We start from the raw sequence: 19,382 nt of genomic DNA on the forward strand, positions 1-19,382 counted from the left end.
CACCTGTTGTACTCAGCATTTCACTGTAAGGTCAACTACACCTGTTGTATTCAGCATTTCACTGTGAGGTCTACTACACCTGTTGTATTCAGCATTTCACTGTGAGGTCTACTACACCTGTTGTATTCAGCATTTCACTGTAAGGTCTACTACACCTGTTGTATTCAGCATTTCACTGTGAGGTCTACTACACCTGTTGTATTCAGCATTTCACTGTAAGGTCTACTACACCTGTTGTATTCAGCATTTCACGGTAAGGTCTACTACACCTGTTGTATTCAGCATTTCACTGTAAGGTCTACTACACCTGTTGTATTCAGCATTTCACTGTGAGGTCTACTACACCTGTTGTATTCAGCATTTCACTGTGAGGTCTACTACACCTGTTGTATTCAGCATTTCACTGTAAGGTCTACTACACCTGTTGTATTCAGCATTTCACTGTAAGGTCTACTACACCTGTTGTATTCAGCATTTCACTGTAAGGTCTATTACACCTGTTGTATTCAGCATTTCACTGTAAGGTCTACTACACCTGTTGTATTCAGCATTTCACTGTAAGGTCTACTACACCTGTTGTATTCAGCATTTCACTGTAAGGTCTACTACACCTGTTGTATTCAGCATTTCACTGTAAGGTCTACTACACCTGTTGTATTCAGCATTTCACTGTAAGGTCTACTACACCTGTTGTATTCAGCATTTCACTGTAAGGTCTACTACACCTGTTGTATTCAGCATTTCACTGTAAGGTCTACTACACCTGTTGTATTCAGCATTTCACTGTGAGGTCTACTACACCTGTTGTATTCAGCATTTCACTGTGAGGTCTACTACACCTGTTGTATTCAGCATTTCACTGTAAGGTCTACTACACCTGTTGTATTCAGCATTTCACTGTGAGGTCTACTACACCTGTTGTATTCAGCATTTCACTGTAAGGTCTACTACACCTGTTGTATTCAGCATTTCACTGTAAGGTCTACTACACCTGTTGTATTCAGCATTTCACTGTGAGGTCTACTACACCTGTTGTATTCAGCATTTCACTGTGAGGTCTACTACACCTGTTGTATTCAGCATTTCACTGTAAGGTCTACTACACCTGTTGTATTCAGCATTTCACTGTAAGGTCTACTACACCTGTTGTATTCAGCATTTCACTGTAAGGTCTACTACACCTGTTGTATTCAGCATTTCACTGTAAGGTCTACTACACCTGTTGTATTCAGCATTTCACTGTAAGGTCTACTACACCTGTTGTATTCAGCATTTCACTGTAAGGTCTACTACACCTGTTGTATTCAGCATTTCACTGTAAGGTCTACTACACCTGTTGTATTCAGCATTTCACTGTAAGGTCTACTACACCTGTTGTATTCAGCATTTCACTGTAAGGTCTACTACACCTGTTGTATTCAGCATTTCACTGTGAGGTCTACTACACCTGTTGTATTCAGCATTTCACTGTGAGGTCTACTACACCTGTTGTATTCAGCATTTCACTGTAAGGTCTACTACACCTGTTGTATTCAGCATTTCACTGTGAGGTCTACTACACCTGTTGTATTCAGCATTTCACTGTAAGGTCTACTACACCTGTTGTAATTCAGCATTTCACTGTAAGGTCTACTACACCTGTTGTATTCAGCATTTCACTGTAAGGTCTACTACACCTGTTGTATTCAGCATTTCACTGTAAGGTCTACTACACCTGTTGTATTCAGCATTTCACTGTAAGGTCTACTACACCTGTTGTATTCAGCATTTCACTGTAAGGTCTACTACACCTGTTGTATTCAGCATTTCACTGTAAGGTCTACTACACCTGTTGTATTCAGCATTTCACTGTAAGGTCTACTACACCTGTTGTATTCAGCATTTCACTGTAAGGTCTACTACACCTGTTGTATTCAGCATTTCACTGTAAGGTCTACTACACCTGTTGTATTCAGCACTTCACTGTGAGGTCTACTACACCTGTTGTATTCAGCATTTCACTGTAAGGTCTACCTACACCTGTTGTATTCATCATTTCACTGTAAGGTCTACCTACACCTGTTGTATTCAGCATTTCACTGTGAGGTCTACTACACCTGTTGTATTCATCATTTCACTGTAAGGTCTACTACACCTGTTGTATTCAGCATTTCACTGTAAGGTCTACTACACCTGTTGTATTCAGCATTTCACTGTAAGGTCTACTACACCTGTTGTATTCAGCATTTCACTGTGAGGTCTACTACACCTGTTGTATTCAGCATTTCACTGTGAGGTCTACTACACCTGTTGTATTCAGCATTTCACTGTGAGGTCTACTACACCTGTTGTATTCAGCATTTCACTGTGAGGTCTACTACACCTGTTGTATTCAGCATTTCACTGTGAGGTCTACTACACCTGTTGTATTCAGCATTTCACTGTGAGGTCTACTACACCTGTTGTATTCAGCATTTCACTGTAAGGTCTACTACACCTGTTGTATTCAGCATTTCACTGTGAGGTCTACTACACCTGTTGTATTCAGCATTTCACTGTAAGGTCTACTACACCTGTTGTATTCAGCATTTCACTGTGAGGTCTACTACACCTGTTGTATTCAGCATTTCACTGTGAGGTCTACTACACCTGTTGTATTCAGCATTTCACTGTGAGGTCTACTACACCTGTTGTATTCAGCATTTCACTGTAAGGTCTACTACACCTGTTGTATTCAGCATTTCACTGTGAGGTCTACTACACCTGTTGTATTCAGCATTTCACTGTAAGGTCTACTACACCTGTTGTATTCAGCATTTCACTGTGAGGTCTACTACACCTGTTGTATTCAGCATTTCACTGTAAGGTCTACTACACCTGTTGTATTCAGCATTTCACTGTGAGGTCTACTACACCTGTTGTATTCAGCATTTCACTGTAAGGTCTACTACACCTGTTGTATTCAGCATTTCACTGTGAGGTCTACTACACCTGTTGTATTCAGCATTTCACTGTAAGGTCTACTACACCTGTTGTATTCAGCATTTCACTGTGAGGTCTACTACACCTGTTGTATTCAGCATTTCACTGTGAGGTCTACTACACCTGTTGTATTCAGCATTTCACTGTAAGGTCTACTACACCTGTTGTATTCAGCATTTCACTGTGAGGTCTACTACACCTGTTGTATTCAGCATTTCACTGTAAGGTCTACTACACCTGTTGTATTCAGCATTTCACTGTGAGGTCTACTACACCTGTTGTATTCAGCATTTCACTGTAAGGTCTACTACACCTGTTGTATTCGGCATTTCACTGTGAGGTCTACTACACCTGTTGTATTCAGCATTTCACTGTGTGGTCTACTACACCTGTTGTATTCAGCATTTCACTGTAAGGTCTACTACACCTGTTGTATTCAGTATTTCACTGTAAGGTCTACTACACCTGTTGTATTCAGTATTTCACTGTGAGGTCTACTACACCTGTTGTATTCAGTATTTCACTGTGAGGTCTACTACACCTGTTGTATTCAGCATTTCACTGTAAGGTCTACTACACCTGTTGTATTCAGCATTTCACTGTGAGGTCTACTACAGTAATACATGTAGGAGTACTGTAGTGCATGTAGGAGTTCTGTAGTGCATGTAGGAGTTCTGTAGTGCATGTAGGAGTTCTGTAGTGCATGTAGGAGTTCTGTAGTGCATGTAGGAGTACTGTAGTACATGTGAAGTCAGATCAATGTTATTTCACCAGCAATGAAATCATAAACCTGATATACATCAAATGGCACAGTGAAACTATAACTAGCACTGTCAATGTGACCTCAGGCTAACCTCTCCTCTCCTCTCCCGCAGAGATCGTCGACGGCAATGCTAAAATGACCCTGGGAATGATCTGGATCTGTTTCACAGTGAAACTATAACTAGCACTGTCAATGTGACCTCAGGCTAACCTCTCCTCTCCTCTCCCGCAGAGATCGTCGACGGCAATGCTAAAATGACCCTGGGAATGATCTGGATCTGTTTCACAGTGAAACTATAACTAGCACTGTCAATGTGACCTCAGGCTAACCTCTCCTCTCCTCTCCCGCAGAGATCGTCGACGGCAATGCTAAAATGACCCTGGGAATGATCTGGATCTGTTTCACAGTGAAACTATAACTAGCACTGTCAATGTGACCTCAGGCTAACCTCTCCTCTCCTCTCCCGCAGAGATCGTCGACGGCAATGCTAAAATGACCCTGGGAATGATCTGGATCTGTTTCACAGTGAAACTATAACTAGCACTGTCAATGTGACCTCAGGCTAACCTCTCCTCTCCCGCAGAGATCGTCGACGGCAATGCTAAAATGACCCTGGGAATGATCTGGATCTGTTTCACAGTGAAACTATAACTAGCACTGTCAATGTGACCTCAGGCTAACCTCTCCTCTCCTCTCCCGCAGAGATCGTCGACGGCAATGCTAAAATGACCCTGGGAATGATCTGGATCTGTTTCACAGTGAAACTATAACTAGCACTGTCAATGTGACCTCAGGCTAACCTCTCCTCTCCTCTCCCGCAGAGATCGTCGACGGCAATGCTAAAATGACCCTGGGAATGATCTGGATCTGTTTCACAGTGAAACTATAACTAGCACTGTCAATGTGACCTCAGGCTAACCTCTCCTCTCCTCTCCCGCAGAGATCGTCGACGGCAATGCTAAAATGACCCTGGGAATGATCTGGATCTGTTTCACAGTGAAACTATAACTAGCACTGTCAATGTGACCTCAGGCTAACCTCTCCTCTCCTCTCCCGCAGAGATCGTCGACGGCAATGCTAAAATGACCCTGGGAATGATCTGGATCTGTTTCACAGTGAAACTATAACTAGCACTGTCAATGTGACCTCAGGCTAACCTCTCCTCTCCTCTCCCGCAGAGATCGTCGACGGCAATGCTAAAATGACCCTGGGAATGATCTGGATCTGTTTCACAGTGAAACTATAACTAGCACTGTCAATGTGACCTCAGGCTAACCTCTCCTCTCCTCTCCCGCAGAGATCGTCGACGGCAATGCTAAAATGACCCTGGGAATGATCTGGATCTGTTTCACAGTGAAACTATAACTAGCACTGTCAATGTGACCTCAGGCTAACCTCTCCTCTCCTCTCCCGCAGAGATCGTCGACGGCAATGCTAAAATGACCCTGGGAATGATCTGGATCTGTTTCACAGTGAAACTATAACTAGCACTGTCAATGTGACCTCAGGCTAACCTCTCCTCTCCTCTCCCGCAGAGATCGTCGACGGCAATGCTAAAATGACCCTGGGAATGATCTGGACCATAATCCTTCGCTTCGCCATCCAGGACATCTCTGTGGAAGGTACCAGGATGTAGACATTATAAAGGCTTATTCATGCTTACAACATGTTATAACACATTATATCCACATGGGTACAATCCACAGGGGTACTTGGCCTGTCCACAGGGGTACTTGGCCTGTCCACAGGGGTACTTGGCCTGTCCACAGGGGTACAATCCACAGGGGTACTTTGCCTGTCCACAGGGGTACAATCCACAGGGGTACTTGGCCTGTCCACAGGGGTACTTGGCCTGGCCACAGGGGTACTTGGCCTGTCCACAGGGGTACTTGGCCTGTCCACAGGGGTACTCTCTTTTTAAAACCCCCTACAGCCTCTCTTTTTAAAACCCCCTAGAGCCTCTCCTTTTAAAAACCCCTACAGCCTCTCCCTTTAAAACCCCCTACAGCCTCTCCTTTTAAAACCCCCTACAGCCTCTCTTTTTAAAACCCCCTACAGCCTCTCTTTTTAAAACCCCCTAGAGCCTCTCCTTTTAAAAACCCCTACAGCCTCTCCCTTTAAAACCCCCTACAGCCTCTCACTTTAAAACCCCCTACAGCCTCTCCCTTTAAAACCCCCTACAGCCTCTCTTTTTAAAACCCCCTACAGCCTCTCTTTTTAAAACCCCCTAGAGCCTCTCCTTTTAAAAACCCCTACAGCCTCTCCCTTTAAAACCCCCTACAGCCTCTCCTTTTAAAACCCCCTACAGCCTCTCATTTTAAAACCCCCTACAGCCTCTCATTTTAAAACCCCTTACAGCCTCTCCCTTTAAAACCCCCTACAGCCTCTCCTTTTAAAACCCCCTACAGCCTCTCCTTTTAAAACCCCCTACAGCCTCTCCTTTTAAAACCCCCTACAGCCTCTCATTTTAAAACCCCTTACAGCCTCTCCTTTTAAAACCCCCTACAGCCACAAATGTGATTAGTTTGAACTGGCTCAGCAGAAACAGTCCAGGTTAAGGATATGTGTCAAATGGGATGCCGTTTGGAACCAATCCTATGTCACAGCACGATTTTAACTAACTCATTTCTCATTGATTTGTTTTTCCGCCTACATCCTCCCTTCTCCTCTCCTCCCTTTTGCTCCTCTCCTCCTCCCCTCTCCTCCCTTCTGCTCCTCTCCTCCTCTCCTTCCCTCTCCCCCCTTCTGCCCCTCTCCTCCCCTCTGCTCCTCTCCTCCCCTCTCCCCCCTTCTGCCCCTCTCCTCCCCTCTCCCCCCTTCTGCTCCTCTCCTCCCCTCTCCTCCCTTCTGCTCCTCTCCTTCCCTCTCATCCCATCTCCTCCCTTCTGCTCCTCTCCTCCCCTCTCATCCCATCTCCTCCCTTCTGCTCCTCTCCTCCCTTCCTCTCTTCTCCTCTCCTACCTACAGAAACATCAGCCAAAGAGGGTCTTCTTCTGTGGTGCCAGAGGAAGACTGCTCCCTACAAGAATGTCAACATTCAGAACTTTCACATTAGGTAATAGAAGAACCCTACGTCCCAAATGGCACCCTATTATATAGCACTGGTTAAAAGTAGTGTACTATATAGGGAATAGGGTGCCATAGGGCCTTAGTTAAAAGTAGTGCACTATATAGGGAATAGGGTGCCATAGGGTCTTAGTTAAAAGTAAATCAAATCAAATCAAATTTTATTTGTCACATACACATGGTTAGCAGATGTTAATGCGAGTGTAGCGAAATGCTTGTGCTTCTAGTTCCGACAATGCAGTAATAACCAACAAGTAATCTAACTAACAATTCCAAAACTACTGTCTTGTACACAGTGTGAGGGGATAAAGAATATGTACATAAGGATATATGAATGAGTGATGGTACAGAGCAGCATAGGCAGATACAGTAGATTGTATCGAGTACAGTATATACATATGAGATGAGTATGTAAACAAAGTGGCATAGTTAAAGTGGCTAGTGATACATGTATTACATAAGGATACAGTCGATGATATAGAGTACAGTATATACGTATGCCAATGAGATGAATAATGTAGGGTAAGTAACATTATATAAGGTAGCATTGTTTAAAGTGGCTAGTGATATATTTACATCATTTCCCATCAATTCCCATTATTAAAGTGGCTGGAGTTGAGTCAGTGTCAGTGTGTTGGCAGCAGCCACTCAATGTTAGTGGTGGCTGTTTAACAGTCTGATAGCCTTGAGATAGAAGCTGTTTTTCAGTCTCTCGGTCCCAGCTTTGATGCACCTGTACTGACCTCGCCTTCTGGATGATAGCGGGGTGAACAGGCAGTGGCTCGGGTGGTTGATGTCCTTGATGATCTTTATGGCCTTCCTGTGACATCGGGTGGTGTAGGTGTCCTGGAGGGCAGGTAGTTTGCCCCCGGTGATGCGTTGTGCAGACCTCACTACCCTCTGGAGAGCCTTACGGTTGAGGGCGGAGCAGTTGCCGTACCAGGCGGTGATACAGCCCGCCAGGATGCTCTCGATTGTGCATCTGTAGAAGTTTGTGAGTGCTTTTGGTGACAAGCCGAATTTCTTCAGCCTCCTGAGGTTGAAGAGGCGCTGCTGCGCCTTCTTCACAATGCTGTCTGTGTGAGTGGACCAATTCAGTTTGTCTGTGATGTGTATGCCGAGGAACTTAAAACTTGCTACCCTCTCCACTACTGTTCCATCGATGTGGATAGGGGGGTGTTCCCTCTGCTGTTTCCTGAAGTCCACAATCATCTCCTTAGTTTTGTTGACGTTGAGTGTGAGGTTATTTTCCTGACACCACACTCCGAGGGCCCTCACCTCCTCCCTGTAGGCCGTCTCGTCGTTGTTGGTAATCAAGCCTGCCACTGTTGTGTCGTCCGCAAACTTGATGATTGAGTTGGAGGCGTGCGTGGCCACGCAGTCGTGGGTGAACAGGGAGTACAGGAGAGGGCTCAGAACGCACCCTTGTGGGGCCCCAGTGTTGAGGATCAGCGGGGAGGAGATGTTGTTGCCTACCCTCACCACCTGGGGGCGGCCCGTCAGGAAGTCCAGTACCCAGTTGCACAGGGCGGGGTCGAGACCCAGGGTCTCGAGCTTGATGACGAGCTTGGAGGGTACTATGGTGTTGAATGCCGAGCTGTAGTCAATGAACAGCATTCTCACATAGGTATTCCTCTTGTCCAGATGGGTTAGGGCAGTGTGCAGTGTGGTTGAGATTGCATCGTCTGTGGACCTATTTGGGCGGTAAGCAAATTGGAGTGGGTCTAGGGTGTCAGGTAGGGTGGAGGTGATATGGTCCTTGACTAGTCTCTCAAAGCACTTCATGATGACGGAAGTGAGTGCTACGGGGCGGTAGTCGTTTAGCTCAGTTACCTTAGCTTTCTTGGGAACAGGAACAATGATGGCCCTCTTGAAGCATGTGGGAACAGCAGACTGGTATAGGGATTGATTGAATATGTCCGTAAACACACCGGCCAGCTGGTCTGCGCATGCTCTGAGGGCGCGGCTGGGGATGCCGTCTGGGCCTGCAGCCTTGCGAGGGTTAACACGTTTAAATGTCTTACTCACCTCGGCTGCAGTGAAGGAGAGACCGCAAGTTTTCGTTGCAGGCCGTGTCAGTGGCACTGTATTGTCCTCAAAGCGGGCAAAAAAGTTATTTAGTCTGCCTGGGAGCAGGACATCCTGGTCCGTGACTGGGCTGGATTTCTTCCTGTAGTCCGTGATTGACTGTAGACCCTGCCACATGCCTCTTGTGTCTGAGCCGTTGAATTGAGATTCTACTTTGTCTCTGTACTGACGCTTAGCTTGTTTGATAGCCTTGCGGAGGGAATAGCTGCACTGTTTGTATTCGGTCATGTTACCAGACACCTTGCCCTGATTAAAAGCAGTGGTTCGCGCTTTCAGTTTCACACGAATGCTGCCATCAATCCACGGTTTCTGGTTAGGGAATGTTTTAATCGTTGCTATGGGAACGACATCTTCAACGCACGTTCTAATGAACTCGCACACCGAATCAGCGTATTCGTCAATGTTGTTGTCTGACGCAATACGAAACATGTCCCAGTCCACGTGATGGAAGCAGTCTTGGAGTGTGGAGTCAGCTTGGTCGGACCAGCGTTGGACAGACCTCAGCGTGGGAGCCTCTTGTTTTAGTTTCTGTCTGTAGGCAGGGATCAACAAAATGGAGTCGTGGTCAGCTTTTCCGAAAGGGGGGCGGGGCAGGGCCTTATATGCGTCGCGGAAGTTAGAGTAACAATGATCCAAGGTCTTTCCACCCCTGGTTGCGCAATCGATATGCTGATAAAATTTGGGGAGTCTTGTTTTCAGATTAGCCTTGTTAAAATCCCCAGCTACAATGAATGCAGCCTCCGGATAAATGGTTTCCAGTTTGCAAAGAGTCAAATAAAGTTCATTCAGAGCCAACGATGTGTCTGCTTGGGGGGGGATATATACGGCTGTGATTATAATCGAAGAGAATTCTCTTGGTAGATAATGCGGTCTACATTTGATTGTGAGGAATTCTAAATCAGGTGAACAGAAGGATTTGAGTTCCTGTATGTTTCTTTCATCACACCATGTCACGTTAGTCATAAGGCATACGCCCCCGCCCCTCTTTTTACCAGAAAGATGTTTTTTCCTGTCTGCGCGATGCGTGGAGAAACCTGTTGGCTGCACCGCTTCGGATAGCGTCTCTCCAGTAAGCCACGTTTCCGTGAAGCAAAGAACGTTACAGTCTCTGATGTCCCTCTGGAATGCTACCCTTGCTCGGATTTCATCAACCTTGTTGTCAAGAGACTGGACATTGGCAAGAAGAATGCTAGGGAATGGTGCACGATGTGCCCGTCTCCGGAGTCTGACCAGAAGACCGCCTCGTTTCCCTCTTTTTCGGAGTCGTTTTTTTGGGTCGCTGCATGGGATCCACTCCGTTGTCCTGTTTGTAAGGCAGAGCACAGGATCCGCGTCGCGAAAAGCGTATTCTTGGTCGTACTGATGGTGAGTTGACGCTGATCTTATATTCAGTAGTTCTTCTCGACTGTATGTGATGAAACCTAAGATGACCTGGGGTACTAATGTAAGAAATAACACGTAAAAAAACAAAAAACTGCATAGTTTCCTAGGAACGCGAAGCGAGGCGGCCATCTCTGTCGGCGCCGGAAGTTCAGTAGTGCACTATATAGGGAATAGGGTGCAATTTGGGACGCACACAAGGCCTCTGCTAGAGGTTTTACAGGCAGTGTGATTCAGCCTCAGGACTGGTGTTCATAAGATGGAGGACAATAATTGAACAGAGAAGGGGGAGGAGAGGAGAGGACTCAGAGGCTGGTCAGACCCGGCTCTATGAACACCAGTCCTGACTCCGAGGCTGGTCAGACCCGGCTCTATGAACACCAGTCCTGACTCCGAGGCTGGTCAGACCCGGCTCTATGAACACCAGTCCTGACTCCGAGGCTGGTCAGACCCGGCTCTATGAACACCAGTCTTGACTCCGAGGCTGGTCAGACCCGGCTCTATGAACACCAGTCCTGACTCCGAGGCTGGTCAGACCCGGCTCTATGAACACCAGTCCTGACTCCGAGGCTGGTCAGACCCGGCTCTATGAACACCAGTCCTGACTCCGAGGCTGGTCAGACCCGGCTCTATGAACACCAGTCCTGACTCCGAGGCTGGTCAGACCCGGCTCTATGAACACCAGTCCTGACTCCGAGGCTGGTCAGACCCGGCTCTATGAACACCAGTCCTGACTCCGAGGCTGGTCAGGCCCGGCTCTATGAACACCAGTCCTGACTCCGAGGCTGGTCAGGCCCGGCTCTATGAACACCAGTCCTGACTCCGAGGCTGGTCAGACCCGGCTCTATGAACACCAGTCCTGACTCCGAGGCTGGTCAGACCCGGCTCTATGAACACCAGTCCTGACTCCGAGGGTGGTCAGACCAACAATGTGTTCTGTGATGTGCATCAGAGTGTTAGAGCTCGTTGTTGTTTTAATGAGGACCTGATGGCACATGAATGTAGCTCATCTATCAGTCCACATAGGGTAGATTCTCTGCCATGGCAATGCCTTCTGGAAGGATGGACAGGGAGAGAAGGTCAAAGTGAATTTAAATAGTGTGTAGGTTTAGGGATTCCTCAGTGCTGCTCTATAGTATATGCTCCATGGTTTGGTGTGTTATGATTCATCCTAATGTTCTCTTATATCTCTCTCTCTGTCTCTCTCTGTCTCTCTCTCTCCCTCTCTTTGTCTCTCTCTCAGCTGGAAAGATGGGTTGGGATTCTGTGCTCTCATTCACAGACACCGTCCAGAGCTCATTGACTATGGCAAGCTGCGCAAGGTGAGGCTACTGCTACTGTTTTACCTTAGCAGTCTTTCCACCACTAATGCAAATCACGTCTAACGAGATGGAAATTATCCTCTATCTGTTTTTCCTCTCGCCTAATAACACGTCTGTATCGGGTCACAAGGCCAGACACAGACATGGCAGGCAGATGGAGGCAGATGCAGACAGATGGAGGCAGATGCAGACAGATGGAGGCAGATGGAGACAGATGGAGGCAGATGGACTCTTTGATATTTATTGTGATCCAAAAGGCAGTAGGCAAGAGAATGGTTGTGGACGGGCAGAAGGTCAAAACCAGTTCAGAGTTCAGGAGGTACCGAAGGGCAGGCAGGTTCGAGGTCAGGGCAGGCAGGTTCGAGGTCAGGGCAGGCAGACTGGTCAGGCAGGTGGGTATAGAGTCCAGAAACAGGCAAGGGTCAAAAGGAGGACGAGCAAAAGAGAGAATAGAAGAAGCAGGAGCGCGGGGAAAAACACGCTGGTTGACCTGAAACAGACAAGACGAACTGGCATAGAGAGACAGGAAACACAGGGATAAATACACTGGTACAGAGAGACAGGAAACACAGGGATAAATACACTGGTACAGAGAGACAGGAAAGACAGGGATAAATACACTGGCACAGAGAGACAGGAAACACAGGGATAAATACACTGGCACAGAGAGACAGGAAACACAGGGATAAATACACTGGTACAGAGAGACAGGAAACACAGGGATAAATACACTGGTACAGAGAGACAGGAAACACATGGATAAATACACTGGTACAGAGAGACAGGAAACACAGGGATAAATACACTGGTACAGAGAGACAGGAAACACAGGGATAAATACACTGGTACAGAGAGACAGGAAACACAGGGATAAATACACTGGTACAAAGAGACAGGAAACACAGGGATAAATACACTGGTACATAGAGACAGGAAACACAGGGATAAATACACTGGTACAGAGAGACAGGAAACACAGGGATAAATACACTGGTACAGAGAGACAGGAAACACAGGGATAAATACACTGGTACAGAGAGACAGGAAACACAGGGATAAATACACTGGTACAGAGAGACAGGAAACACAGGGATAAATACACTGGTACAGAGAGACAGGAAACACAGGGATAAATACACTGGTACAAAGAGACAGGAAACACAGGGATAAATACACTGGTAGAGAGAGACAGGAAACACAGGGATAAATACACTGGTACAGAGAGACAGGAAACACAGGGATAAATACACTGGTACAGAGAGACAGGAAACACAGGGATAAATACACTGGTACAGAGAGACAGGAAACACAGGGATAAATACACTGGTACAGAGAGACAGGAAACACAGGGATAAATACACTGGTACAGAGAGACAGGAAACACAGGGATAAATACACTGGCATAGAGAGACAGGAAACACAGGGATAAATACACTGGTAGAGAGAGACAGGAAACACAGGGATAAATACACTGGTACAGAGAGACAGGAAAGACAGGGATAAATACACTGGTACAGAGAGACAGGAAACACAGGGATAAATACACTGGTACAGAGAAACAGGAAACACAGGGATAAATACACTGGTACAGAGAGACAGGAAACACAGGGATAAATACACTGGTACAGAGAGACAGGAAACACAGGGATAAATACACTGGCACAGAGAGACAGGAAACACAGGGATAAATACACTGGCACAGAGAGACAGGAAACACAGGGATAAATACACTGGTACAGAGAGACAGGAAACACAGGGATAAATACACTGGCATAGAGAGACAGGAAACACAGGGATAAATACACTGGTACAGAGAGACAGGAAACACAGGGATAAATACACTGGTACAGAGAGACAGGAAACACAGGGATAAATACACTGGTACAGAGAGACAGGAAACACAGGGATAAATACACTGGTACAGGGAGACAGGAAACACAGGGATAAATACACTGGTACAGGGAGACAGGAAACACAGGGATAAATACACTAGTAGAGAGAGACAGGAAACACAGGGATAAATACACTGGGGAAAATAAGCGACACCTGTAAGGGGTGGAGACAATCACAAGGACAGGTGAAACAGATCAGGGTGTGACAGTATGTCTACCGGTCTGTGTACCTGTCTCTCTACCTGTCTGTCTGCCTACATGTCTACCTGTCTGTCTGCCTACATGTCTGTCTGTCCCTCTACCTGTCTGCCTACATGTCTGTCTGTCCCTCTACCTGTCTGCCTACATGTCTGTCTGTCCCTTTACCTGTCTGTCTACCTGTCTGTCTGTCTGTCTGTCCGTCTGTCCGTCTGTCCGTCTGTCCGTCTGTCCCTCTACCTGTCTGTACCACAGGTAGGTAGGTAGGTGGACGGACGGGAGGGCGGACTGTCTGTCTGTATTCCTCCTCCTCTCTCCTGTAGGATGACCCCTGACCTCTATCGCTCTGTCTCTCCTCTCACCTGTAGGATGACCCCTGACCTCTATCTCTGTCTCTCCTCTCACCTGTAGGATGACCCCTGACCTCTATCTCTGTCTCTCCTCTCTCCTGTAGGATGACCCCTGACCTCTATCTCTGTCTCTCCTGTAGGATGACCCCTGACCTCTATCTCTGTCTCTCCTCTCTCCTGTAGGATGACCCCTGACCTCTATCTATGTCTCTCCTCTCTCCTGTAGGATGACCCCATGACTAACCTGAACACAGCCTTCGACGTGGCAGAGAAGTACCTGGACATCCCCAAGATGTTGGACGCTGAGGGTAAGACCAGGAGGGTCCAGGGTCAAGGGTTAAGGAAGTGTTTCCCAAACCCTTTTATTATTTGAATCGGGTGTTAGTGCTAGGGCCAAAACGAACATGTGCACTCCTTTGGGTCCCCAGAACCAGGATGAAGAAACACTGGGCTAAGCAGACGGAAGTGGGGACTGACATTCATTAAAAATGACCTTAACAGTGTTGTTTGGTGTTTAACTAGATACAAATCAGAGCAGCTGGCACCCTATTCCCTATTAAGTGCACTACTTTTGACCAGCTTTGGTGAAAAGTAGTGCACTATATAGGGAATAGGGTCCCATTAGGGATGCTACCATTGTCTTTTTTTCAGTGGTATTTGTTTATACCAAGACATTTTGACCCCACAGAGGTTGTCTGGTCCTCTCATTTTTCAGGAAGCTGAACAGAGGAATACAGTCAGATGACAGACTGCTCTCTCTATTCCGTTCCTCTTGCCTTGTCCCAGTGTCTCTGGTTATCTCTGTACATAAATATACATGTCATAGAGGGTTAGAGAGAGAGAGAGAGTGTGTGTGTTTGTGTGCGAGTGCGTGCGTGTGTGTGTTTGCGTGCGAGTGCTTTTTTTTTCTAGAATTTTCCCTAGATTAGCACCCTGTCTGGAGTTACCCAAAGTGGAGTTTTTCTTCCTGGATATTATTATCCTGTTTATCAAGCTGTCATCGTGTTATCGTGGGGTGGAGGTTCTTTACCATAGAGTTGGATAGAGCAGGAGGTCTAAAAAAAAAAAAAAAATGGGGGGGGGGGACCGGGTACCCCCCCCCCCCCCCTCATAATCAGAACACTTTTTTTTTTTTTTTAAATAAATAAGAATAATAATTAAATGTAGAAACATAATTCCACTTTGACATTATGGGGTTTTATTGTGTGTAGACCAGTGACACAAAATCTAATCTTAAAACATTTTAAATTCAGGCTGTAGCACAATGTGGGAAAAGTCAAGAGGGCGTGTGAATACTTTCTGAAGGCTCTGCTGTCACTGAAGCTATTATTGCAAAGATCCGCCCTCTATTTCAACTCTATGGTCTTGACTCATTTTGTCTGTTGTGTGTTGAACCTGTCCAGAAGTAGTATACTGTATATAGAGAATAGGGTGTGTTTACCATTCACCCCCAGTCTTTACGACATGTCAGTTATCTGTTGTGTTTAACATGATCATTACCATACCCCCTTCTCCCTCTCCTCGTTCCTCCACCCCCCCTCCCATCCACCCTTTCTCTCCACAGACATCGTAGGCACAGCCCGCCCAGATGAAAAGGCCATCATGACCTACGTGTCTAGCTTCTACCACGCATTCTCTGGCGCTCAGAAGGTATCCCAGGATGCAACGCTCCCCTCTCCTCCTCACCTCTTCCTCACCTCATCCTCCTCCTCACCTCTCATCCTCCTCCTCACCTCTCCCTCCTCCTCCTCTCCTCCTCACCACCTCCTGGTTGTTCGGTTCCTGCTCCTCTATCTGTCCTCTAACACTAACCATATTCTCTCTCTGCAGCTGCACCGCCCCACAACAGGAGGGAACCGCTCACGCTCTTCCTCCTCTCTCTCCGTATTGGTTCACAGTTTCACACTTTCCAAATGCATGATGGGAAAATAAATAGTCTATCTCTGGTGCTATAACAGGCACCAGTCAGACAGACCAGTCTACCACAACTAACTCAACTTCTAGTACACAAATAACTCAACTCCTAGCGCACAACTAACTCAACTCCTAGCACACAACTAACTCAACTCCTAGCACACAACTAACTCAACTCCTAGCACACAACTAACTCAACATGTAATTGTTTGATTGGATTCATTACTTTATGTAGTGAGGGAGGGAGGGAGGGGGGGAAGGGGGCTCCTTAACCTCAACTACCGCCAATGTGTACTTGGTCACCTTTGAGTTGAATGGGTCATGTTTTCATTGGATCTCTCTCCATCTGGTTCTGCAGTGGTTGATCTCTTATCTGATACCATCTGGTTCTACAATGGTTGATCTCTTATGTGAAACCATCTGGTTCTGCAGTGGTTGATCTCTTATCTGATACCATCTGGATCTGCAGTGGTTGATCTCTTATGTGAAACCATCTGGTTCTGCAGTGGTTGATCTCTTATGTGAAACCATCTGGTTCTGCAGTGGTTGATCTCCTATCTGATACCATCTGGTTCTACAGTGGTTGATCTCTTATCTGATACCAGAACTATAGAAGAAGAGTTGTGTAGTTATATAAGGACCAGAATAAAGAAGAAGAGTTGTGTAGTTATATAAGGACCAGAACTAAAGAAGAAGAGTTGTGTAGTTATATAAGGACCAGAACTAAAGAAGAAGAGTTGTGTAGTTATATAAGGACCAGAACTAAAGAAGAAGAGTTGTGTAGTTATATAAGGACCAGAACTAACGAAGAAGAAGAAGAGTTGTGTAGTTATATAAGGACCAGAACTAACGAAGAAGAAGAAGAGTTGTGTAGTTATATAAGGACCAGAACTAAAGAAGAAGAGTTGTGTAGTTATATAAGGACCAGAACTAGAGAAGAAGAAGAGTTGTGTAGTTATATAAGGACCAGAACTAAAGAAGAAGAAGAGTTGTGTAGTTATATAAGGACCAGAACTAAAGAAGAGTTGTGTAGTTATATAAGGGCCAGAACTAAAGAAGAAGAGTTGTGTAGTTATATAAGGACCAGAACTAAAGAAGAAGAGTTGTGTAGTTATATAAGGACCAGAACTATAGAAGAAGAAGAAGAGTTGTGTAGTTATATAAGGACCAGAACTAAAGAAGAAGAAGAAGAGTTGTGTAGTTATATAAGGACCAGAACTAAAGAAGAAGAGTTGTGTAGTTATATAAGGACCAGAACTAAAGAAGAAGAGTTGTGTAGTTATATAAGGACCAGAACTAAAGAAGAAGAAGAGTTGTGTAGTTATATAAGGGCCAGAACTAAAGAAGAAGAGTTGTGTAGTTATATAAGGACCAGAACTAGAGAAGAAGAAGAAGAGTTGTGTAGTTATATAAGAACCAGAACTATAGAAGAAGAGTTGTGTAGTTATATAAGGACCAGAACTAAAGAAGAAGAGTTGTGTAGTTATATAAGGATCAGAACTAAAGAAGAAGAGTTGTGTAGTTATATAAGGACCAGAACTATAGAAGAAGAGTTGTGTAGTTATATAAGGACCAGAACTAAAGAAGAAGAGTTGTGTAGTTATATAAGGACCAGAACTAAAGAAGAAGAGTTGTGTAGTTATATAAGGACCAGAACTAAAGAAGAAGAGTTGTGTAGTTATATAAGGACCAGAACTATAGAAGAAGAGTTGTGTAGTTATATAAGGACCAGAACTAGAGAAGAAGAGTTGTGTAGTTATATAAGGACCAGAACTAAAGAAGAAGAGTTGTGTAGTTATATAAGGACCAGAACTAAAGAAGAAGAAGAGTTGTGTAGTTATATAAGGACCAGAACTAAAGAAGAAGAGTTGTGTAGTTATATAAGGACCAGAACTAAAGAAGAAGAAGAGTTGTGTAGTTATATAAGGACCAGAACTATAGAAGAAGAGTTGTGTAGTTATATAAGGACCAGAACTAAAGAAGAAGAAGAAGAGTTGTGTAGTTATATAAGGACCAGAACTATAGAAGAAGAAGAAGAGTTGTGTAGTTATATAAGGACCAGAACTAAAGAAGAAGAGTTGTGTAGTTATATAAGGACCAGAACTAAAGAAGAAGAAGAGTTGTGTAGTTATATAAGGACCAGAACTAAAGAAGAAGAGTTGTGTAGTTATATAAGGGCCAGAACTAAAGAAGAAGAGTTGTGTAGTTATATAAGGACCAGAACTAAAGAAGAAGAGTTGTGTAGTTATATAAGGACCAGAACTAAAGAAGAAGAGTTGTGTAGTTATATAAGGACCAGAACTAAAGAAGAAGAGTTGTGTAGTTATATAAGGGCCAGAACTAAAGAAGAAGAGTTGTGTAGTTATATAAGGGCCAGAACTAAAGAAGAAGAGTTGTGTAGTTATATAAGGACCAGAACTAAAGAAGAAGAGTTGTGTAGTTATATAAGGACCAGAACTAGAGAAGAAGAAGAGTTGTGTAGTTATATAAGGGCCAGAACTAAAGAAGAAGAGTTGTGTAGTTATATAAGGACCAGAACTAAAGAAGAAGAGTTGTGTAGTTATATAAGGACCAGAACTAAAGAAGAAGAGTTGTGTAGTTATATAAGGACCAGAACTAAAGAAGAAGAGTTGTGTAGTTATATAAGGACCAGAACTAGAGAAGAAGAAGAGTTGTGTAGTTATATAAGGACCAGAACTAAAGAAGAAGAGTTGTGTAGTTATATAAGGACCAGAACTAAAGAAGAAGAGTTGTGTAGTTATATAAGGACCAGAACTAAAGAAGAAGAGTTGTGTAGTTATATAAGGACCAGAACTAAAGAAGAAGAAGAAGAGTTGTGTAGTTATATAAGGATCAGAACTAACGAAGAAGAAGAGTTGTGTAGTTATATAAGGACCAGAACTATAGAAGAAGAGTTGTGTAGTTATATAAGGACCAGAACTAAAGAAGAAGAAGAAGAGTTGTGTAGTTATATAAGGACCAGAACTAAAGAAGAAGAGTTGTGTAGTTATATAAGGGCCAGAACTAAAGAAGAAGAGTTGTGTAGTTATATAAGGACCAGAACTAAAGAAGAAGAGTTGTGTAGTTATATAAGGATCCGAACTAGAGAAGAAGAAGAGTTGTGTAGTTATATAAGGGCCAGAACTAAAGAAGAAGAGTTGTGTAGTTATATAAGGACCAGAACTAACGAAGAAGAAAAAAATGTAAATAAATATTCTCTCTATTTATAATTGGAAGAGAGGATTCAGACACTGCCTGCCTTTTATTATGGCATGTAGAAGAAGGGGAAGAATGGGGTCAAGATCAAGAGTATGAGCAGTATATAGTGAACCTCACATTACCTCACGTAGCTCAGATTACTGTATAAAGAAGGCTACATCAAACAAATTCACACTATCAACAAGTATGATGAATACAGTCAGAAATATTACTAAATGTGGACGAGCCA

General features: G+C 44.7%; 1 protein-coding gene across 3 annotated transcripts in view; it reads left to right on the forward strand.

The window, feature by feature from the left end:
• LOC139383816 (alpha-actinin-1) overlaps positions 1-19,382 on the forward strand; it is a 169,896-nt gene that overhangs the window by 95,555 nt on the left and 54,959 nt on the right. For all 3 annotated transcript variants that reach the window (XM_071128386.1, XM_071128387.1, XM_071128388.1), the window contains 5 exons: positions 5,260-5,346; positions 6,692-6,779; positions 11,502-11,580; positions 14,247-14,328; positions 15,585-15,670. In XM_071128386.1, the coding sequence (XP_070984487.1) occupies positions 5,260-5,346; positions 6,692-6,779; positions 11,502-11,580; positions 14,247-14,328; positions 15,585-15,670 (422 nt within the window). The remainder of the gene's footprint in view (positions 1-5,259; positions 5,347-6,691; positions 6,780-11,501; positions 11,581-14,246; positions 14,329-15,584; positions 15,671-19,382) is intronic.

This window comes from Oncorhynchus clarkii, chromosome 25 (assembly GCF_045791955.1).
Source record: "Oncorhynchus clarkii lewisi isolate Uvic-CL-2024 chromosome 25, UVic_Ocla_1.0, whole genome shotgun sequence".
In the NCBI taxonomy this organism is placed as follows: Eukaryota; Metazoa; Chordata; class Actinopteri; order Salmoniformes; family Salmonidae; genus Oncorhynchus; species Oncorhynchus clarkii.